At 43.0% G+C, this 24,013-nt stretch overlaps 1 protein-coding gene across 2 annotated transcripts in view; it reads left to right on the forward strand.

Annotated features, from left to right (window-relative positions):
• Positions 1 to 5,218: 5,218 nt before the first annotated feature.
• Positions 5,219 to 24,013, forward strand: part of ANLN (anillin actin binding protein) — a 46,379-nt gene continuing 27,584 nt past the window's right edge. For both annotated transcript variants that reach the window (XM_038772857.1, XM_038772867.1), the window contains exons 1-8: positions 5,219 to 5,311; positions 13,294 to 13,450; positions 14,307 to 14,618; positions 16,389 to 16,729; positions 17,516 to 17,732; positions 20,106 to 20,290; positions 21,462 to 21,569; positions 22,010 to 22,136. In XM_038772857.1, coding sequence (XP_038628785.1) covers positions 5,294 to 5,311; positions 13,294 to 13,450; positions 14,307 to 14,618; positions 16,389 to 16,729; positions 17,516 to 17,732; positions 20,106 to 20,290; positions 21,462 to 21,569; positions 22,010 to 22,136 — 1,465 coding nt within the window. In that variant the 5' untranslated portion in view covers positions 5,219 to 5,293. The remainder of the gene's footprint in view (positions 5,312 to 13,293; positions 13,451 to 14,306; positions 14,619 to 16,388; positions 16,730 to 17,515; positions 17,733 to 20,105; positions 20,291 to 21,461; positions 21,570 to 22,009; positions 22,137 to 24,013) is intronic.

The following is a 24,013-nucleotide window of genomic DNA, read 5'->3' on the forward strand; positions in this document are numbered from 1 at the left end:
TCTTTCCACTGAGCCACGCTGTCAAGCGCTTGCTATGTGCCAAGCACCGCTCTAAGAGCTGGGGTTGTTACAAGGTAATCAGGTTGTACCACGTGGGGCTCGCAGTCTTCATCCTCATTTTACAGATGAGGGAACTGAGGCCCAGAGAAGTGAAGTGACTGGCCCAGAGTCACACAGCTGACAAACAGCGGAGTCGGGATTAAAACTCACGACCTTCAACTCCCAAGCCCGTGCTCTTTCCACTCAAGCCATGCTGCTTCTCTATTTATTTAATCTAATTATTATTATTATATTTATTCTGATGACTTGACACCTGTCCACATATTTTGTTTTGTTGCCTGTCTCCCCCTTCTAGACTGTGAGCCCGTTGTTGGGTAGGGACCGTCTCTATATGTGGCCGACTTGTATTTCCCAAGCGCTTAGTATGGTGCTTGGCACACAGTAAGTGCTGAATAAATACGATTGAATGAATGAATGAATATTATTCTCAATCATATTTATTGAGCGCTACTGTGTGCAAAGCACCATACTAAGCGCTTGGGAGAGTACATTAGAACAACAAACAGATATATTCATGCCCACAGTGAGCTCACAGTCTATAGAGACGGATAGTGGGCCGGAACCCCAGAATAATAATAGTAATGATGATGGCGTTATTAAGCACTTACTGTGTGCCAAGCACTGTACTAAATGCTGGGGTGGATACAAGCGTATTGGGTCGGATGCAGTCCCAGTTCCACGTGGGGCTCATTGTCTTAATCCCCACTTTATAGGTGAGGGAACTGAGGCCCAGAGAAGTGAAATGACTTTCCCAAAGCCACACAGCAGAGAAGCAGCAAGGTGTAGTGTGTAGAACACAGGCCTGGAAGTCAGAAGGTCATGGGTTCTAATCCCGGCTCAGCCACTTGTCTCCTGTGTGACCCTGGGCAAGTCACTTCTCTGGTCCTCAGTTACCTCATTTGTAAAAAATGGGGAGTAAAGAGTGTAAACCCAGTGTGGGTCAGGGACTGTGTCCAATCTGATTAACTTGTATCTAACCCGGTGTGTAGAACAGTGCTTGGCTCGTACTAAGCAATTAACAGGTACTATAATTATCACTTAGTGGCAGAACCAGGATTAGAACCCATGGCCTTTTGACTCCCAGGCTTGTGCTCTATCCCCTACGCCATGCTGCTTCGCTAGTCCTTCAGGCCGTCATCATCCCTGTGCTCAGAGGCCGGTTTGAGGTATTTCCTCAACCTGACCTGCGAGCACCCTAAGCCCCAGACCACACTGCTTTTCTTCTTTTTTTATCATGTTATTTGTTAAGCCTTTACTTTGTGCCAGACACTATTCTAAGCACTGGAGTAGATAACAGATTCATTCATTCATTCATTCATTCATTCAATCGTATTTATTGAGCACTCACGGTGTGCAGAGCACTGTACTAAGCACTTGGAAAGTACAATTCAGCAACAAATAGAGACAATCCCTACCCAACAACGGGCTCACAGTCATGAGGGGGAGACAGACAACAAAACAAACCAAGTAGACGGTGTCAATACCATCGAAATAGATAAATAGAATTTTAGACATATATACATCGTTAATAAAATAAATATGTACCAAATAATCAGGTTGGACACAGTCCCTGTCCCACATGGGGCTCTTGATCATCATCATCATCATCAGTCGTATTTATTGAGCACTTACTGTGTGCAGAGCACTGTACTAAGTGCTTGGGAAGTACAAATTGGCAACATATAGAGACAGTCCCTACCCAACAGTGGGCTCACAGTCTAAAAGGGGGAGACAAAACCAAACATACTAACAAAATAAAATAAATAGAATAGATATGTACAAGTAAAATAAATAAATAAATAAATAAATAGAGTAATAAATATGTACAAACATATATACACATATACAGGTATCTTGATGCACAAATCCAAACCCTCAGCACTGCCCTCTTTCACTGACTGGGCTTTTCACTAGGCCATGCTGCTTCCCACACTAAAATTAATACTAAGAATCAGAAATAACATAGTAATATGAAATACTTTCTCTAACCCTGCCTACTTGGTAACAATAAAAACTTCCTCATGTCGACTAGTCCATTGTTGGTATGAATGGCACTCTGTTCTATCAAAGGACCACGCTTTGAAAGCCTAATTATGCAACTATAGACTAGCTTCTGCCCTCAGCTAGGCAAGTTCAGAACAGACTTTGGAACTTGCCTTAGCATGTTGGGATAGTACAAGAGAAAATGGCGCCACATCAGCTTCGAACATGTAGTATGAATCACCCCAAAAAATTCAAATCTGATTGGACATTCAGGCCTTTTGAAAACAAGTATATGTGCATCATGTTTAGAGCAATCATTCGGTGAAGAAAGACTCAGCATGAGCTGTCATCTGGATTTGATTTCATGAAAATTATTTGGGTGATGACAATGTTTTTTTTTCTATTTAGGGAATTTTTTGTAGCCACATGACTCACGCCACTTTATTTCGTCCCTTCTAGGAAAATTGGGCCAGCGTGATAGATCACCCAACATTTACCCAGGGTCTCTGTGGCAGTGTGAAGCACAATATCCTTACCCCTACTTGTGAATTCACCACTAGATTTAAATATCCCTCCTATTATGTAGGACCTGCCCCCATGAAGGGACGTTCAATCAGTGGCATTACTGAGCGCTTAACTGTGTGCTGAATGCTTGGAAGAATACAATAAACAGAATTGGCAGACATGTTCCGTGCTCAGTGCTTAGAACAGTGCTAGGCACATAGTAAGCACTTAACAAATACCATCATTATTATTGTTATTATGTTCCCGCCCCACTGTGAGTTTACAGAATAGAGGAAGATTTTATTAGTGTAGAAGACAGCCCATCCAACCACCCCACTTCTAACTTTCCCTTTAATCATCAACATCATCATCAATCGTATTTATTGAGCGCTTACTGTGTGCAGAGCACTGTACTAAGCGCCTGGGAAGTACAAATTGGCAACATATAGAGACAGTCCCTACCCAACAGTGGGCTCACAGTCTAAAGGGGGAGACAGAGAACAAAACCAAACATACTAACAGAATAAAATAAATATTTTATTTATTTTATTTTATAAATTTATTTATATATTAAAAATTTATTTATAAATTTATTTATTTATTTAGAAATTTATTGTATAAATGTATTTATTTGTTTATTTATTTATTTTAAATTTAATAACCCAATTTGCATGACTTATCCAAGGCTGCGTGACCTACTAGAAAGAGCACAGGGGGGCCTGGGAGTCAGAAGGAGCTGGGTTCTAATCCCAGCTCTGCCATTCGTCTGCCGTGTGACCCTGAGCGAGTCACTTAACTTCTCTCAATTTCCTCATCTCTCATCTCTCAGTGCCTCAGTTTCCTTATCTGTAAAATGGGGATTAAGACTATGAGCCCCATGGGGGTCAAGTACAGTATCCAACCTGATCAACTCATATCTACCCCAGCACTTAGTACAATGCCAGGCATAAAGTGCTGAATAAATACCATAAAAAACCCCTCTTGAGCCTTCTGATATATTCAGATGCATATTTATTGTGGTAGATTGTAAATCCTCCGAGGCAGGAACATTAATGTCTTCAACTCTTAGCGCTTTCTTCGCTCTGCCACTTGTCTGCCATGTGACCTTGGGCTGGTCACTTCACTTCTCTGGGCCTCAGTTACCTCATCTGTAAAATGGGGATGAAAACTGTGAGTCCTATTGTAGAACCGGGGCTGTGTCCCACCCGATTGTCTTGTACCCACCTCAGCGCTTAGAACAGTGCCCAGCACATGGTAAGCTCTTAACAAATACCATCGTTAGTAGGAGAAGCAGTGTGACTTAATGGAAAGAGCTCGGGCTTGGAAGTCAGAGGTCGTGGGTTCTAATCCTGGCTCTGCCACTTACCTGTGTGACTTTAGGCAGGTCACTTAATTTCTCTGGGCCTCAGTTAGCTCATCTGTAAATATATAATGATGGCATTTGTTAAGTGCTTACTATATACCAAGCACTGTTCTAAGCACTGGGGGGAATACAAGGTAATCAGGTTGTCCCACATGGGGCTAACAGTCTTCATCCTCATTTTCCAGATGAGGTAACCGAGGCCCAGAGAAGTTAAGTGACCTGCCCAAAGTCACACAGCAGACAAGCGATGGAGTGGGATTAGAACCCATGACCTCTGACTCCTAAACCCGTACTCTTTCCACTAAGCCACATTGCTTCTCTGTAAAATGGGGATTAAGACTGTGAGCCCCACAGGGGGCAACCTGATTATCTTGTCTCTACCCCAGCAATTAGAACAGTGCTTGGCACATAGTAAGCGCTCAACAAATGCCATCATTATTATTATTAATTATTCATTCATTCAATCATATTTACTGAGCGCTTACTGTGTGCAGAGCACTGTACTAAGCGCTTGGGAAGTACAAGTTGGCAACATATAGAGACGGTCCCTACCCAACAGCGGGCTCACAGTCTAGGAGGGGGAGACAGAGAACAAAAAAAAAACATGTTAACAAAATAAAATAAATAGAATAAATATGTACAAATAAAATAAATAAATAAATAGAGTAATAAATACGTACAAACATGTATACATATATACAGGTGCTGTGGGGAAGGAAAGGAGGTAAGACTGGGGGGATGGGGAGGGGGATGATTAGAATGTTTCTAGACTGTGAGCCCGTTGTTGGGTAGGGACCGTATCTATCCGTTGTCGATTTGTACTTCCCAAGCGCTCAGTACAGTGCTCTGCACACAGTAAGCGCTCAATAAATACGATTGATTGAATGAATGAATGAAGGAATGAATGAATGAATGAATGAATGAATGAAGCACGCTGATAAGCGGTGGAAACGTCCTAACGGCGGGTGAAAGTACAGCGGTGTTGCGGTAGGGGGCGCTCCGAGTCGTCCTGGGGAGGGAGAACTGAACCCACGTGACCCTACCGGGCCACGCCCCCTACCCGCCCCAACCGTCGCTCAGAGCGCCCGCCCCCAGGTCACGTGATCTAGGGCGGGGTCGCTTCTAGGTCTTGCGCATGCGCGCTGGCCGGGGCGAGGCCGTCCTGGGCAAGGCGCATGCGCACGGGCCGGGTCGGGAGCTGCCCCCGAGTGAGACGCGCATGCGCCCGGGCCGGGAAGGGTGCCGCCCCCCGGGTTGACGCGCATGCGCGCAGGTCAGAGCGCTGAAATTCAAATTTGAACGGCCGGCGGAGTGGGGGCTAAACAGTTGGGCTCTGTAGGTTGCGCCATCGCTTCCTCCTCGTCCTGCGGCCAGATCACCGTGATGGACCCCTTCACCGAGGTGAGCCGGGCGAGGAGCCCCTTGTTGGGTAGGGGTTGTCTTTATCTGTTGCTGAATTGTACTTTCCAAGCGCTCAGTACAGTGTTCTGCACACAGTAAGCGCTCAGTAAGTACGATTGAATGAATAGGCCGCTCTTGCATGGTCCTAATGCCTAGTACTCCGGCCTGGGAGTCCAAAGTCCTGGGTTCTAATCCCGCCCCCCCCCCCCACTGGTCTGCTGGGTGACCTTGGCCAAGTCACTTTTTTATGACATTTATTAAGCGCTTACTATTAAGCGCTTCCTCTCCCCCTCATCCCCCTCTCCATCCCCCCATCTTACCTCCTTCCCTTCCCCACTGCACCTGTATATATGTATATATGTTTGTACATATTTGTTACTCTATTTATTTTACTTGTACATATCTATTCTATTTATTTTATTTTGTTAGTATGTTTGGTTTTGTTCTCCGTCTCCCCCTTTTAGACTGTGAGCCCACTGTTGGGTAGGGACTGTCTCTATATGTTGCCAACTTGTACTTCCCAAGCGCTTAGTACAGTGCTCTGCACACAGTAAGCGCTCAATAAATACGATTGATGGATTGCTGGGTGACCTTGGCCAAGTCACTTTTTTATGACATTTATTAAGCGCTTACTATGTGCAAAGCACTGTTCTGAGCGCCGGAGAGGTTACAAGGTGATCAGGTTGTCCCACGGGGGGCTCACAGTCTTAATCCCCATTTTACAGGTGAGGGAACCGAGGCCCAGAGTAGTGAAGTGACTTGCCCAAAGTCACACAGATAACAATTGGCGGAGGCGGGATTTGAACCCGTGACCTCTGACTCCATAGCCCGGGCTCTCTCCACTGAGCCACGCTGCTTCGTAACCTCTATTTATCTTAGTGTGTGACTCCCCGTCTAGATTGTGAGCAGGGGCTGTATCTTTATTGTTGTTGTGTCCTCTCCCAAGCGCTCAGTACAGTGCTTGGCACACAGTAGGGGCTCAATCAATATGATTGAATGAAAAAAAACTTCATCTCTCTGGGCCTCAGTTTCCTCATCTGTCAAATGGAGATTAAAATTGTGAGCCCTACGTGGGAAAGCGACTTTGTCCAACCTGATTAGCTTGTATCTACCGTAGCGTTTAGTACAGTGCCTAGTCCATAATAAGCGCTTAGGGAATGACAGGTTTTTTTTCTGCTGCCACTGCGGCTGCGCTGGAAGCAATACAGTCTCTAGACTGGTCGTGGACTGGGAATGTATCTATTGCTCCATCATACCCTCCCAAGCGCTTAGTAAAGTGCCCTGTACACAGGAAGAGCTCAATAAATACGATTGAATGAATCAGTGATCAGTGGTATTTATTGAGCACTTACTGTGTGCAGAACACTGTACTAAGCGCTTGGGAAATGACAAAATAAGATATATTAGAATGAATGAATGGGGGGGGTTACAAAGGGTGGCCAAGCGCTTACTACAGTGCTCTACACAGTAAGTGCTCAAATACGATTGAATGAATGGCCACCAATTAATCAATCAGTCGTATCTATTGAGCACTTACTGTGCCCAGAATGATTGCAGATGGAGCATTCTGAGACTGTGAGCTCGTTGTGGGCAGGAATGTCTGTTACACTGTGGAATTGTACTCCCCCGAGCGCTTAGCACAGTGCTTTGCACACAGTAAGCAAAGTGGGAGAACTGCCTAGCAAGACATTTAACAACTTCCACATTCCCTGATCATCATCATCATCAGTACTTGTTGGGTGCTTTCTGTGTGCAGAGCACTGTACTAAGCTCTTGGGAGAGCACAATACAGAGTTGGTAGACAGGTTCTCTGTCCACAAGGAGTTTAGCTCAGAGGCAGTCATATTTATTGAGCGCTTATTGTGCCAAGCACAATGTACTAAGCGCTTGGGAGACTACAGTAGACTGGGTGTTCACTGTTTGATGTTGTATTGTGCCCTCCCAAGCTCTTTGTTCAGTGCTTTGCACACTGTGCTCCATAAATATGATTATTAACAATAATAGTTATAATAGGACAGTTGGTAGACACATTCCCTGTCCGTACCAAGCATATGGTCAAGGCAGTCGTCTTTGAGTGCTTATTGTGTGCAGAGCACTATACTAAGTGCTAGGGAGAATACAATATAACAGTTAATAATAATTTTTGGTATTTAAGCACTTTCTATGTGACAAGCACTGTTCTAAGCACTGGGGTAATAATAATAATAATGTTGGCATTTGTTAAGCGCTTACTATGTGCAAAGCACTGTTCTAAGCGCTTGGGGGGATGCAAAGTGATCAGGTTGTCCCACGTGGGGCTCACAGTCTTAATCCCCACTTTACAGATGAGGTAACTGAGGCTCAGAGAAGTTAAGTGACTTGCCCAAGGTCACACAGCAGACATGTGGTGGAGCTGGGATTCGAACCCATGACCTCTGACTCCAAAGCCCGTGCTCTTTCCACTGAGCCACACTGCTTCTCTATATAGAAGGTAATCAGGTTGTCCCACATGGGGCTTACAGACTTAATCCCCATTTTCCAGATGAGACAACTGAGGCCCAGAGAAGTGAAGTGACTTGCCCAAAGTCACACAGCTGATAAGTGGCGGAGCTGGGATTAGAACCCACGACCTCTGACTCCCAAGCCTGGGCTCTTCCCACTGAGTTATGCTGCTTCTCTAACAGTTGATAGACATGTTCCCATCAGCTAATTAGGATTTGGGTTCTAATTCCGACTCAGCCACTTATCAGCTGTGTGACATGCTTGGCACATAGTAAGCGCTTAACAAAGGCCATCATTATTATTTGGACACTTCCTAGGGGAGTGACAGGAGCAAAGCGTTATAAAACAGCGGCATAATACTGGGCTGGGCTTAATGGAATCATATTTGACTGTGAGTGCTTTTGCAAGCCCAAATGGATCGCTTACCCACACTTTCCTCCTCGAGTTAGTGTGTTCTGCTGAAATGGGTCTCTAGCTCGTGCTGTCCAAGGAGAGGCAAATCCGTTGCAGTCTACATAAGCAATCCTAAGCTCTTTTCCTTAATTGGTAATGAGCGACCTGTTGGAATTTTGAATTGATTCCATCTCCAAATCACTGTCTTAGATTGTACCTTACGATCTATGTATGAGTACACTTTTCCCACAGCTTTATAGGTGGATTTGAGGCTCCTGTAAACTCATTTATTAAAGATTTATTTGAAGGGAGACTTTGGGGACTCAGAATTTTAATTTTGATATTCCATCTTAGAACTCATGCTGTATTTAGCATATTCTTTTTTGGATGGTAAAACAGTTGAAGCAGTGGTCAAAGCAACATCACTGAGGAATAATAAGTACTTTTTGTGTACAGAGATGTGTATTTCGCATTGACTGTGAAGCAATGTACAAAACTTAAGTCGACACACGTGAGTCATCAAAGAAAGAGAAATTGACTTGGGAACAGTAAATGCAAACTAGCAATGGCAAGCGTTTCTCTTCAAACTGTGGTAGCCCAGAAGTTTAGAAAATAATCAATAGCTGATTTCTATGTAGTGCTCTAAGGCATCTTCCTCTCCTCTGTTCAATTAATAAATCCATCGTTCTGGTCCAAATTTCTTGATCTGTTTATCTTTTGGGGAACAGGGAGTATATTAAAAAGGTCTTACTGGTTCTGTAGTCCATAGTTTCACTTATGTATTTACCCCTATTTGAATAATTTAATCCAAACAATGCCTGAAGCCTTTGGAAAATGAAATTCCCAGGCTTTCTTCCAAAGCACATGTATAGAACAAATGGTGTTTCCATATGTTGTTTGGGATGGGGGTGGGAGGAAACGGGGAAATGACCATTTTATACCCAGCTTGTTAGAGCATAATATTTTTGAGGGGAATGAATGTCTTGGTGCAGTGCTCTGCACACAGTAAGTGCTCAATAAATACAATTAAATAATTGTATATACAATTGTATAAGGGCTGTCACCTGAAGAAGATTAATCAGGGGTATTCACTGAGCACTTTCGGGTACAGAGTACTTTACTCAGCTCTTGGGAAAGTTCAGTACAACAGAATTGACACATCCCCATAGGGAAGCAGTGTGGCTTACTGGTTAGAGCACGGGCTTGGGAGTCAGAAAGACCTGTGTTCTAAACCAGGCTCTGCCACATGTCTGCTGTGGGACCTTGGCCAGGTCACCTCACTGCTCTGGGCTTGTTACCTCATCTGTAAAATGGGGATCAAGACTGTGAGCCCCACATGTGACGGACTGTGTCCAACCTGATTAATTTTTATCTGCCTCAGAACTTAGAACAGTACTTGGCACATAGGAAGGGCTTAACAAGTACCATAATAATAATAATAATAATAATCATTGTTATTAATATGGGGGAGGCAGACACTAAAATAGATTAGGGATAGGAGATTGTGGGGTAGGGGTGTATCTGTTCATTTGAAAAATTCAAGCAAACCAATCTTTTAAAAAAGACACTTCCTCTTGTGTAACAGTAGAGCTTGGAAAATGAAGCAGTCAATGGAATTTGAGTGCCTCTAATGCCAACCTGCTCACTGTGCCTGATTCTCATCTCTCTCACGGTTGCCCCCCTTGCCCATGGCTGCCCACTCACCTGCCTGGAACTTCCTCCCCTTTTAATATCTGACAGGCCATCACTCTTCCTGTTTTCTAAGCCCTACTAAAAACTGATCTCCTCCAGAAAACCTTCCCTGACTACTAATCTCGATCTCCCCACCCTATTTCCCCTCCCTTCTGCACCACCCAATCCATCAATGGCATTTGTCGAGCGCTTTCGCTTACTATACGAAGAGCTTTGTACTAAGCACTTTGGAGAGTATAATACAATAGAGGTGCTAGATGTGATCCTGTAACGTCAAGAAGTTTATCACGGTGGCAGGTGTTAAGAAAAATTACAGATAGGGGCAACAGGGTTTTAGGATATGCATAAGTGATGTGGGATTGGGTGAGTAACAAAGTGCTTAAGAAATACAGATCCAAGTGCATAGACAGCACAGAAAGGAGGGGGAATAAGAGGTTAGGGAAGCCTTCTTAGAGGAGGTGTGACTTTTTTAAAAGTAGGACTTTGTCTCTGTACTTCCTAATAATAATAATAATAATAATGGCATTTATTAAGCACTTACTATGTGCAAAGCACTGTCTTAAGCACCTAGGGTCTCCCTAGTAGATCTGTAAGTTCCTTGAGGGTGGGGATCACATGTACTTACTCTACAGCTACTATGTCTCAATACATTATGAGCCAGTAGAACTCAAATTTATTTTAGGCACACATTCCTTTCTTATGACCTATTGGCCACAGCAACTGAAACTCTGTGACTCAGAAGCTGGCCTAACGGAAAAGAGAAAATGTGGGCGTGGCTGAATACATCAGAACACGTTCTACATTTAGAGGAGGAATGTGTTGAATATAAACTGATTTACGTGCAGCATTTTGAATTCAGAAGTTTAGAAGAAAACCAGAAGCCCATTTCTTAAGTTTGAGAGCTCAGAGGTTGGCAAAAAAAGGTGGTTGAACTCATAACAAAAACTCACCATTATGAACCATTATATACAAGCTTCAACCGATGTTTAATACCATACCCCAGCCTGCAGGAAGCTAAAAAATAGAATTTGCATTTTTTTCTGCTGCCTTACCCCAACTATAAGCCTCCTGTTCTGGCCAAAGTTACACCTCTTCATATTGGCTCCTCTTCTGGGCTGACAGTAAGCAGCCAATCGATGGTATTTATTGAATGCTTACTATGTGCAGGGCACTGAACTAAGCACTTGGAAGAGTACAGAACAACAGAATTAGCAGAAACGTTCCCTGCCCATAATGAGCTTACAGTCCATTCTGGGACAAACCGCGTACAGTTTGGGTCAGATTTTCAAGGCGTTGAAGGGATCTTTGAGCATATAATCGAAGAAGTAGTATTGAGGAGCCCTCGTTTTAGAAAAGTGTAATGCAGATACCAATGTTAAGTGCATCTCATTGTCCAAGGAGGAACTTCTTTCTTTGACGATGTAACATATTTTCACAGGATAACAAAACAGATGTAGTTATGGTTTCTCCAACACCAGCCCAAATCTTGTGATTTGGAAGTCATCTCAATTTTCAAGAAAGTGTATGAACTCATAAATATGACCAAAGGGTGTTGGGATTTCAGAAGGTGTTTACCTGCCATGCAGTTTTTTTAAGACAGTGACCAACTTGGAACAAATTCCTGATAAATGTTTTGGTATTTAAGTGCTTACTGTGTGACAAGCGCTACACTAAAGACTGGGATACATACAAGATACAGTCCTCATTTCACACTGGGCTCATATCCTAAGTGGGAGGGAGTACAAAAATTTAATCCTCATTTTACAGATAAGGAAACTGAAGTCCAAGTCAACTTAAGTGCCTTTCCCGAGGTCACGGGCAGGTACATGGAAGCGGCCAGGCCTGGATTTCTGCTTGGCCACATTGCTTCTGTTATATTGTACTCTCCCAAGTGCTTAACACAGTGCTTGGCACACAGGAAGAGCTCAATAAATACAATTGAATGAATGAATGCTTCTCAACTTTTCTATAGTGAAGAACTTAGTGACATTCTTCACTGAAGTGAGAAAATCACTACCACAGTGAGCTGAACAAGAATCTACTTCTGCAGCTTCATTATATTACTTTCATTGTGAACCACCTGATTACCTCAGGGCTTAGAACAGTACTGGACACATAACTGCTGATAAAGTAGTATAATACAATTCCTTTATTTAAAATTGTCATCACCCTTTTTTTACTTTAGAGAGTAAACAATAGTGATATCATGGCAGTATGTATATAATCGCATGTAAGGGAATGTCTTACTTTTCCAGAGGAACTGGGACATCCTAATTTATAATATGTAAGTACACAGAAAAGTGTACATCAATCAATCAATCAATCGTATTTATTGAGCGCTTACTATGTGCAGAGCACTGTACTAAGCGCTTGGGAAGTACATATTGGCAACACATAGAGACAGTCCCTACCCAACAGTGGGCTCACAGTCTAAAAGGGGGAGACAGAGAACAGAACCAAACATACCAACAAAATAAAATAGGATAGAAATGTACAAGTAAAATAAATAAATAAATAAATAAATAGAGTAATAAATATGTACAACCATATATACATATATACAGGTGCTATGGGGAAGGGAAGGAGGTAAGATGGGGGGATGGAGAGGGGGACGAGGGGGAGAGGAAGGAAGGGGCTCAGTCTGGGAAGGCCTCCTGGAGGAGGTGAGCTCTCAGCAGGGCCTTGAAGGGAGGAAGAGAGCTAGCTTGGCGGATGGGCAGAGGGAGGGCATTCCAGGCCCGGGGGATGACGTGGGCCGGGGGTCGATGGCGGGACAGGCGAGAACGAGGTACAGTGAGTGTACATATGATAGAACTACACTTTTAAGCAATATATTATCTGGTTGCACCCTGTAATCAGAAGGTCAGAATGCAACTATAGTTTTTAAGAATTGTATTTGGCTTTGGAAATCAAATAAGTCCTCTAGACTGTAAGCTCTCTGTGGGTAGGGAACATGTCTACCAACTTAATTGTATACTCTCCCAAGCCCTTAGTACAGTGCTCTGTGTACAGTAAGCGCTCAAACATGATTGATTGAAACTTTGGATGACAACATTAGCAGCATGGTGTAGTGGATAGAGCATAGGCCTGGGAGTCAGAAGGTCATGGTTTCTAATTCTGGGCCTCAGTTACCTCATCTGTAAAGTGGAAATTGAGATGTGAGCCCCACGTGGGACAGGAACTGTGTTCAACTCGATTTGCTTATATCCACCCCAGCACTTAGTATGGTGCCAGGCACGTAGTAAGTGCTTAACAAATACCACTAGTCTTCCATCGTATTTGAGTGCTTCTAAAGCGCTTAGAAAGTGCAATTCAGGAGTAAAGAGAGACAATCCCTGCCCACACCGGTCTTATTATTCCATTCCACAATGGAACATCATCCATGAAAAACGTAATATTTTTCATTCACATTTCAGAAACTGCTTGAACGCACTCGTGCTAGACGAGAGAATCTACAGAGGAAGATGGCGGAAAGGCCCACAGCGGGCATTAGGAGTATGACCCAAACGAAGAGAACCAGAGAGCCTCTTTCAGAGACAAGCAACCAGCCCCCTCCCCTGCCAAGTGGTGAAGGTACGACTTGCATTTTTAACGTACTGGGTTCGAGCAGGAATACTACAGCTGACTTCTTCCTGCAGATTTATCTTTCAGCAAACTACTTCTTTTTAAACGATATTTTAATGGTGTGTATTTGTGTGTCGAATTGCCGAGGCAGCTTTTCTGTAACAGATGTTTAGATTGAATAAACTCAAGGGCTCTGTGAGGCTTATTAAAATACAAGTTCTCTGGAGGATTGTCAATGGATTGATTTAACAGTATGCAATTTAACTCTGGATAGCCTGTTTACTGATACTCTTTGTCTCTCAGCAAAACTGAAAATACTTTGCATTTAGTCTGAGACAGATCAAATATGTCTGTACCAAGTGCTTAGTACAGTGCTCTGCCCACAGTAAGCGCTCAGTAAATACGATTGATGATGATGATTATGGTATTTGTTAAGCACTTACTATGTGCCAGGCACTGTACTAAGCACTGGAGTGGATACAAGCAAATCGGATGGACAAAGTCCCTGTCCCTCATGGGGCTCACAGTCTTAAGCCCCATTTTGCAGATGAGGTAACTGAGGCACAGAGAAGTGAAGTCACTTGCCCAAGTTCACACAGCAGACAAGTGGTGGATTGAATGAGTGAAATGTTATATGTAATCTAGTGGAGAATTCTCTAAATTGAATTATTTTCTTAATCCACTTAGAAGACCCTAAAGTGATGTGTCTTGAGAGGCCATCTCCCTAAACTGCAGAAAGAAGTCATGACTTTATACAACAATCAGCAGAGTGATATTAGGCTGTAGTCGAGAAAGTGAGATATGTGTTTCTTCAACAGAAAGATTGTTCTAATCAGTCCTAATTTTCCCATTTTTGTCCACTTAGAGACAACTTGCACAAAACCCTCCCCATCGAAACGCCGTTGTTCCGGCAATACGGAAGCCCCCGTTCCTGACCTGGAAAATAAGCAGGTGGTTGAGTTGACCCCCACAAGCCCTCCTTCTCCAAAGTTGCTGTCGTCCGAGGCCACCCCCAAGCCACGAGAAGCCAGTATTAACCGGGCCTCCCCCATTGGCCTCGTTTCACAGCCACGTGAGACGGAAATGCCAAATTCAAAACACAACGCACCCGTTGCCCCGACAATTAAAAGCCGAATGCAGAAACTTGCTGAACAACGCCGACACTGGGATAGTAATGGTAGGATATAAACACGCATCGTATCTGTAATTCATTTACATCTTATAGTTCTTTGAGAAGCAGCAAAGCCTAGCAGATTCAGCATGGGATACTGGGAGTCAGGGTTTGGGTTCTAGTCCCGGCTCTGCCACTTGTCTGCTGGGTGACCTTGGGCAAGTCACTTTACTTCTCTGAGCCTCAGTTACCTCAGCTGTAAAATGAGGATTTAGACTGAGCCTCATGTGGGACATGGACTGTGTCCAACCTGATCAGCTTGTATCCATCCCAGCACTTAGATCAGTATCGCACACAATAAGTGCTTCACAAATACCATTTTAAAAAAACCCAAATTGTTTGTCTCCCCTCTAGACTTTAAGCTCCCTGTGGACAGGGAACTTGTCTACTGACTCTGTTGTATTGTGCTGTACAACAGCATTCAATAAATACCACAGATTGATTCAGTGAACCTTGAGTCTATAGAAGCGGTAATCATTTGGTGTATATAATTCCAGTTATTGGATTTATAGCAGAGTGAAATTTATTTTTGTACACCAGGTCACCTTTCAAAGGGAGAGTTATCCTTTTTTAAAAAAGTGGTACTTGTTAAGCGCTTACTATGTGCCTGCTACCATGCTAATCAGGTTGGACACAGTCCATGTCCTACATTGGGCTCACACTCTTAATCCTCACTTTAAGGATGAAGGAATTAAGGCCCAGAGAAGTGAAGCGACTTGCCCAAGGTCACACAGCAGACAAGTGACAGAGCCGGGATACTTGTGGAAGTGGGCACTAATGTGTGAACGGTAGTGTGCCTGCACCAGTAATGCTCTGGCTGACTAATCTATGGATCAAGAAGGTCATCTTGATGGTCACCTTTCATTAATTCATTCATTAAATTGTATTTCTTGAGCACTTACTGGGCACAGAACACTGTACTAAGAGCTTGGGAGAGTACGATTCAACAATAGGCACATTCCTTTCCCACAATGAATTTACAGTCTAGAGGCCCCTGCAGCCTGATTTATTTTACCTTGGTTAGGAGTGTGTTGGGAAGAAAAAAGGCATCTTAGGTACCTGTGCTTCTGGGCCTGAGACTTTGTATTCCAGATAATTGAGTTCAATCAATCAGTGGTATTTACTGAGCACTGTACTATGCACTTAAATGGAGCAACTACAGAGTTGGTACTCTATTCATCTCCCCTCCCAGCCCTGCACCACTTATGTACCTATCTGTCATTTATATTTATGTCCATCTCCCCCTCTAGACTGAAGGCTTGTTGTGGGCAGAGAATGTCTGTTTATTGTTGCATTCTCCCAAGTGCTTAGTACGGTGCTTTGTGCTCAAACACGAATGAATAGTATTGCAGACACTTTCCCTCACCACAAGGGACTCAGTTAGGTTTTATCATAGATTAGGAAATGCAATTCATATTTTTTTGAAGTCCTTATTATGGCCACACTCAATTCATGTCCTGAAAGCTCTTCTTTTTTGGACACATCAGATGGGAATCCATTCAAGTGGCTAAAAATGCTATTTTTTTGGAACTCGAATGTCCATCTGTTCTGGAAACTGTGCTTAAGACAAAAACTTAGTTTCTGGATTTGGGGACTGCTACAGGGGTTATAATTACATTTATCATTTTGTGATACCTGGGAAATTCAGAGTGTAATAATCATGAAAAATGGGCCTCAATTTGAACTGTACTTTGGGATTGTCGGAATAAAATGTGCACCTTTTTTATTTCTTTTTGTTGATGTTGTTGTTTTCCCCCTTTAAAACTCCATTTTTAGATGACCTGCCGGAAAGTTCTTACCTGCCACCAACACAGTCAACGAAACAGGAAGCTTCTCCGCCCAAACCACCTCTTTCAGGCCCAGCTGAAACACCGGTGGGGAGAAGGGGTCGTTTAGCCAATCTTGCTGCCACAATTGGTTCTTGGGAAGATGATCTAACGCATCCATCTGCCAAACAAAACATTGCCCAAGAACAGCCTGGTACTGTTTGTTTATCCAAATTGTCCACTACAAATGGAGCATCTGCTAGGATCAATAGTAGCAGTGTTAAACAGGAAACTACATGCTGTTTTCCAAAAGATGCAAATGTACCTCTGAATCAAGCCGCAGCTGCAGGGGTAAGTGGTTATAGCTTTGATTTTTATTAAGTGCTTTCTTTTTTAAAAAAATGTTGGGTTTTTATAGCAAAACAAAACTGTAAGATATTAATCTCTCCTGTCGGGCAATGTTAAACTCTACTTGCTTTAAATTTTATTTTGACCATCAGAGTTAAATATAGCAAGCTCAGTAGTACCTTACTGTGAAAGGAAAATAGTTTTTGCTCATGCAGTGACTTTACCGTCATGAATGGGAGTACTAAGATTGTAATGTTGAAATCCTCCCCACCCTATCTACTCCCCTCAAATTAGGTATAACCCATGTAATACGTAAACTATCACACTCAGAATGACCCCCTTTGATTTTTGTTGTTGTTGTGGTCTGCAGCTTCCTCTCAATCCCAGTTAAATACACCAGCAGTGCCAGCAAAGATGTAACTAATAATGGCATTTAAGCGCTTACTATGTGCAAAGCACTATTCTAGGATTCTAATTGATATTAACACCTGATTAACAAGTCTACTGAAGAGATAGACTTGTATTGTACTCTTCCAAGCACTTAGTACAGTGCACTGCATACAGTAAGCGCTCAAATACTGTTGATTTTAATTTTTTCTCTCGTCTCTTTTCCTGCCTTCTCCTTTCCCCTTACTTCATAATTACACCTCCACAATGAAGTAAAATGCATTTAGTTATTGTGTTTAATTTGCATGCTTGGCTTTTGCGTCCCTAACTGCCTAAAGTCATTTTGTTTGGTTCTTTGTTGAAAGCTTGCAGACTCTTGCGGTACACATTTTTGTTTTCCAGAAAGATGCGCCTTCCTTGGCTAAATCTACTAAATTGAATATTACCAGCCCTAAAAGGGGAATACAAACACCAGCATCACACCGAGAAAATCCTTCTAGCCCTCTAAAATCAGAAGAACTTAAGCCAATTGGGAAACCCTCTTCTCAACCGTTCAAAGAAGAGCCAAATAGAGGGACACATGTACAATTTCAACACAAAGACAAGCCTACAACACCAGGTTAATGCCATTTTTACTTCCTAGATAAAAATGACTTTAAAGTGATTTATTTTTCAATTGTGTTTTACTGTGCTTTCAGAACTAACAAAACATAATGCAATTTCACCATAAATAATTGTGGAGCATTTACTGGGTAAAGAGCACAGTACTCTAAGCGCTCTGGAGAATAAATATGAATGAATGAATGGAAAAGTTGGACACCATCTCTGCTATTCAGGAGTTTACAGTCTAGTAGGAGAACTTGTAGGGCTCATATAATACGTACAGGGGTACATCGGAGGCTGAGATTAAATGGCGTAGAAGGGTGAGGTGGCAGTTGGATGGATGGCACAGGATGGATTTTGGAGTGTCAATCGTATTGAGTCCTTACTGTATGTAGAACACTGTACTAAGCGTTTGGGAGAGAACAACACATAACACATTCCCCCAGCACACAGAGTTTACAGTCTAGAGAGGGAGATGGACAATATAAAATAAATTATGGGTATAGACACAAGTGCTATGGGGGTGGAGGTTGAATAAAGGGAGCAAGTCAGGGCAACGCAGAAGGGAAAGAGGAAATGAGGGCTTAGGGAAGGCCTCTTGGAGGAGATGTGCCTTCAATAAGGCCTCGCAGGTGGGGAGAGTCATCTGTTGGATATGAAAAGGAAGAGTTTTCCAGAGGTAGCACGTCATCCCCCACCGGCTCTAACTTCACTCGGTGGAGATGAAATCTAGTCAGTTAAAATTTTGAATCTCAGCACGGCCTAGTGGAAAGAGCCCAGGCCTGGGAGTCAGAGGACCGAAGTTCTAGTCTCAGCTCTGCCACATACCTGCTCTGTGACTTCGGGCAAGTCACTTAACTTCCCTGTGCCTCAGTTCCCTCATCAGTAAAATGGGGATTCAATCCCTGTCCTCCCTCCTGCTTAGACTGTGAACCCATGTGGGACCTGATGATCTTGTATTTACCCCAGTGCTTCGTATAGTAAGCGCTTGACAAATACCACAGTTATTATTATTGAATGGTGCAAGTCAGGTGACTAGAGGTAAATGCATTTTTTCAGGAGTCAATTTTTGAGGTGCGAAAAGCTGTTCGATCCTGGGCTTTAGATAATATTATCACTCAGTGGTATTTACAGTGCAGAGCACTGTACTCTGTACTTGGAAGAGTACAATGCAAGAGTTGTATTTACAGACACGTTCCCTGTCCATAAAACTGCTTACTGTGACAGAGCACTTTAGAGCCGGGAGAGATTGCAAAGGTGGGAATTAAACATTCATTCATTCATTCATTGTCGTATTTATTGAGTGCTTATGGTGTGCAGAGCACAGTACTAAGTGCTTGGAAAGTACAATTGGCAACAGATAGAGATAATCCCTACACAGCAATGGGCTCACGCAGTCTAGAAGGGGGAGACAGACAAAACAAAACAAGTAGACAGGCATCAATGGTTCCTGTCCCTAGTTAGGTGGCGGAAGATGGAGGATGTCCTCAATCTACTATATTGATGTCTTTTTTGTTTGTATTTGGACAATTCCCAGTAATTTTCACATTTAGGGTTATTTTGAGTAACATTTGCACTAAACACTAAATAATTTGAAAACCCAAATTTTTCAGGCATTCAAAGTCAAGTTAAATTAGGGATGATGCATAAAACCAGTTTTTATGTTTTGTGGGGTTTTTTTTACAAATCGTGTAATACCTTTGTATCTAGTGACTTTGTTTACTTTTTTGTAGAACTCTGCCTTTTTAAAGTGCCTTTTTTTTCTCAGAGAGGAAAATCAGAGTGAATAGGAAAATACTTGTTGCCATGATATTTGATTCCTCAGGTTCTAGGATAATGAATTCACTCTTAGCAAATTAAATGATGGATAAGTTCACAGCCGATGTTTCAGATAGTTTTAGAGATGATGGCAATTTTGGCAGGTCAATACTTGGAAAAATGTTTGATCAGGGATACAGTTGAATTTCAATTATTTGGGAGTTGTCTGTCCAGTTTGTGGATTATCCATTGTTTGTATTTCTTCTTTCATAAGAATAATAATGGTATTTAAGCACTTATGTACCAGGCACTGTAATAAGCAATGAGGTAGATAAAAGATAATTGCTTGTTTTGTTTAAAAACTGGTCGAAAGTCTTCAAAAGCAAAATAAAACTGAAGACTCACACTTGGAGTTAACTTTGTATTTCACCCACATAGCTGGAATCCCACCCTCAACAGTGTCCCCTCTAAATACGAAGTATGCTTTTATACTTTTGTAACTTGAGTTTACCGAGTGAGTAATTTTTCATGCCTGGGAAATCAGAAATAGTTTTAAAAAACAGCCATGAAAGATGTTAAGAATGTGTGATCTTCAAATTGAGTCTGACTTTCTTCAAAAATGACTTTGTAGGAATTAAGCCTTTCCTGGAACGTTTTGGTGAGCGTTGCCAAGAACGCAGCAGACAGAGTCCAGTTCCTGCTTCAGGACATAAGACTCCCATTATTATCACTCCAAATACAAAAGCCATCCAAGAAAGACTGCTTAAACAAAATGCAGCGTCTTCCACTGCAAACTTAGCCCAGCAGCTCAAGAAGGTAGGCCTTGGTGAACTCCAAAGTTCACACAAATGCGTGCGAGAGAGTGTGTGTCCGACCTTCACAACATTGCTAAAATTCGCCCTTTCCTCTCCTTCCAAACTGCTACCACATTAATCCAGTCATCCTACCTCGCATCTTCCTCCTTGCCAACCTCCCTGCCTCCTGTCTCTCTCCACTGCAGACCATACTTCACTGCACTGCCCGCATCATTTTCCTACAAAAACGCTGAGGTCATGTTGTCCCACTCCGCAAGAAACTCCAATGGTTGCCCATGCACCTCGGCATCAAACAAACTCCTTTACCATCGGTTTTAAAGCACTCAATCCCCTTAAGCCCCCACCTCACCTTGCTACTCTTCTACTACAACCCAGCTTACACATTTCGCTCCTCTATTGCTAACCTTCTCACTTTTACCTTGTCTGTCTCACCTCCGACCTCTCACCCACATCCTGCCTCTGGCCTGGAATGCCCTCCTCCTTATATCCAGCAGACACTCTCCCCCCTGTCCTGCTTCAAAGCCTTATTGAAGGCACATCTCCTCCAAGAGGCCTTCCCTGCCTAAGCCCTCTATTCCTCTTCTCCCACTCCCTTCTTCATTGCCCTGACTCGCTCCCTTTGTTCATCTCCCCCCGCCCCGCCCCCCAATACTGTAAACTCACTATGGGCAGGGAATCTATCTGATATATTGTTATATTGTGCTCTTCCAAGCTCTTAGTACAGTGCTCTGCACACAGTAAACATTAAATGATTGTGTTTTGAGGGGTGTTGTTGTTTCATCAATGATATTTGAGCTCTTACTGTGTAGAGCACTGTACTAAGAGTACAATATGACAGAGTTAGTAGACACAGAATGTGAACTACAATCTTCACTTTGTCTCCGGGGTGAAGCCAATACCAGCATCTCATTTCCTTTAATGTGGCTGTGATGTTTTCTGGGCTAATGGGGTCCTTAGGAAGATGATCAGAAAAATGCTGAAGGGCAAGATAGATTTAAAAGCAGTGCTTTAAGCAAACTGGTGAACTTTAGCTGCTAAGATCCTTGTGAGCAGTATTTGTGTCTATCAACTCTATTGTACTCTCCCAAACATTTAGTATAGTGCGCTGCCCACTGTAAGTACTCAATAAATACCCTTGATTTGATTTAGATATGGCCTTTCTGTAATTTCAGGAACGAGAAAAAGAGCTTGAATGTCTTCGAGGTCGGTTTGACAGAGGCAATCTGTGGAGCGTAGAGAACGGGGACGTTTCTAGCAGCAAGCTACCAGAAACCAAAATGGTAATTTGAGCTTCCAAAGTGTGGCAATTTAAAAATTCTCTTGCCTTTTTTCCTCACTCATTTTCTCTCTCTCTCTCTCTCTCTCTCTCTCTCTCTCTCTCTCTCTCTCTCTCTCTCTCTCTTGCCTTTTCTCTCTTTTTCTCTCTCTCGCCTTTTTTCTCTCTCACCTTTTCTCTCTTGCCTTTTCTCTCTCTCGCACCTTTTCTTTCTTATTTTGGGCCAATCACCCTCAACTTTCAAAAATCCACATTCGCCTTGGATCTCAGCATGGAGCTTTTCTGTTGGAAGAATCATGATATGGGAGCTTATCTTTCCTTTTGCCCCCAGTCATCTTAATGACCTCCTTTTAGGATTCCTCTCAAGTGCTAGGCACAGTTAAGAACGTTAAAAATGGTGCTTACTTTGGAATGTGCATATTTTTACTTAATTCCTCTGTACAGGAAACCTTAGATCAGAGTACTCCGCCAAGAAAGCAAGTGGTTGATGCTGATGTAACTTCACATTCAGCAACAGAAATGATCCCCCAAACTCAGGTGGCAGTAGAATCTCTCAGTACAGAACCTGTAGGTGAGTAATTGGTTTTTTTTTTTTCCTTTTTTACGTGGTCTAGTGGGTATGAGTAGTCTATCTCAGAATATGCTTACTATGGTTGAGAAGCAATGTGGCCTAGTGGAAAGAGGAGTGGCCTGGGAGTCAGAAGAACCTGGGTTCTATTCCCGGCTCTGCCACTTGTCTGCTGTGTGACCTTGGGCTCGTCACTTTTCTTCTCTGGGCCTTAGTTCCCTCTTATGGAAAATGGGGATTAAGACTGGATTGGGACTGTGTCTGACCTGATTAGCTTGTGTCTACCCCATCGCTCAGAACAGTGCGTGACACTTAGAGAAGCAGCGTGGCTCAGTGGAAAGAGCCTGGGCTTTGGAATCAGAGGTCAAGGGTTCGAATTCCGACTCTGCCAATTGTCAGCTGTGTGACTTTGGGCAAGTCACTTAACTTCTCCGTGCCTCAGTTACTTCATCTGTAAAATGGGGATGAAGACTGTGAGCCCCCGTGGGACAACCTGACCACCTTGTAATCTCCCAAGCACTTAGAGCAGTGCTTTGCACATAGTAAGCGCTTAACAAATGCCATCATTATTATTATGACACATAGAAAGCGCTTAATACCATCGTTATTATTAGTACAGTGCTCTGTACATGGTAAGCACTCAACAAATACCACTGATTGATTTTATTAATAATAATTTCCCCCTCCTTCCTTTGAATGGAAACAAAAACCTGCCCCTCACTCCCCCCACCATCTAATACCTCTCCCTGTGCTCCAGTACATTTGAGAAGGTTGGGGGGCTAGAGCCAATCACACTAATTTTGGTTGAAATGCACTCTAAGCTCAACTCTCAGGCCTAGCCTCTGGTGGTGAAGGTGAGCGATTCTTGGAGATTGGCCACTTGAGTGACAGGTGTGGTGGTGCAGCCAAGCTGATAGGCTCCCTAAGCCGTGACGACAGGAAATGCAGCGTCGTGCTGCACTGAACAGCTCAAACCTTATTTACCACAAACCACGTTTTCTGGGTCTCCTGAAGCAAGAAACAGCATGGCGTAGTGGAAAGAGCATGGGGTTGGGAGTCTGAGGTCGTGGGTTCTAATTCTGGCTCTGCCACATGTCTGCTGTGTGACCCTGGGCAAGTCACTTCACTTCTCTGGGACTCAGTTACCTCATCTGGAAAATGGGGCTGAAGGACGAGGACTGTGTGCAACCTGATTACCTTGTATCTACCCCAGCACTTAGAACAGTGCTTGACACATAGGAAGCGCTTAACAAATATTATTATTATTATTATAAAATGATATATTATATGAGAGATGTCTCCATTCTCTTTGAAGAAGGAAGAGCATGGTTAACTTGCAACATGGATAAACTACATCCAGATAAACCAAAGTATTTTATATACGAAGGCTGAGATTTGGCTCTGGAAGACAGGATCCCAGTTAGCTTTAGAACCTGGAATTTTATTTGAATATTTATGCTCTAGGTTTTTTTTTTTTTAATTAATGGTGTTTAAACACTCATGTGCCTGGCACTGTACTAAGCACTGGCATAGATGAGATATTCAGGATGGACAGTTCCTGCCCCACATAGGACTCACAGTCTTAATCCCTGTTTTACAGGTAAGGTAACTGAGGCACGGTGAAGTGCCTTGCCTAAGGTCACACAGCTGACAAGTGGTGGAGCTGGAATTAGAACCCAGGTCCTCTGACTCCCAAGCCCATGCTCTTTCCGTCAAGGTCACACTACTTCTCAATTGTCTGGATTCCTCTCTTGCTGCCCTAGTTTCACTAGAAGTGGATTTTTAGTGGATTGAAAACAGGGGTGCATGTTCTAGTAGTGTGTATAAAGAGAGAATTGTGGCATGGAAAGGAGCAACTTAGCAGGAAGAGAAAGCTGGGA

This window comes from Tachyglossus aculeatus, chromosome 2, assembly GCF_015852505.1.
Source record: "Tachyglossus aculeatus isolate mTacAcu1 chromosome 2, mTacAcu1.pri, whole genome shotgun sequence".
Lineage (NCBI taxonomy): Eukaryota > Metazoa > Chordata > Mammalia > Monotremata > Tachyglossidae > Tachyglossus > Tachyglossus aculeatus.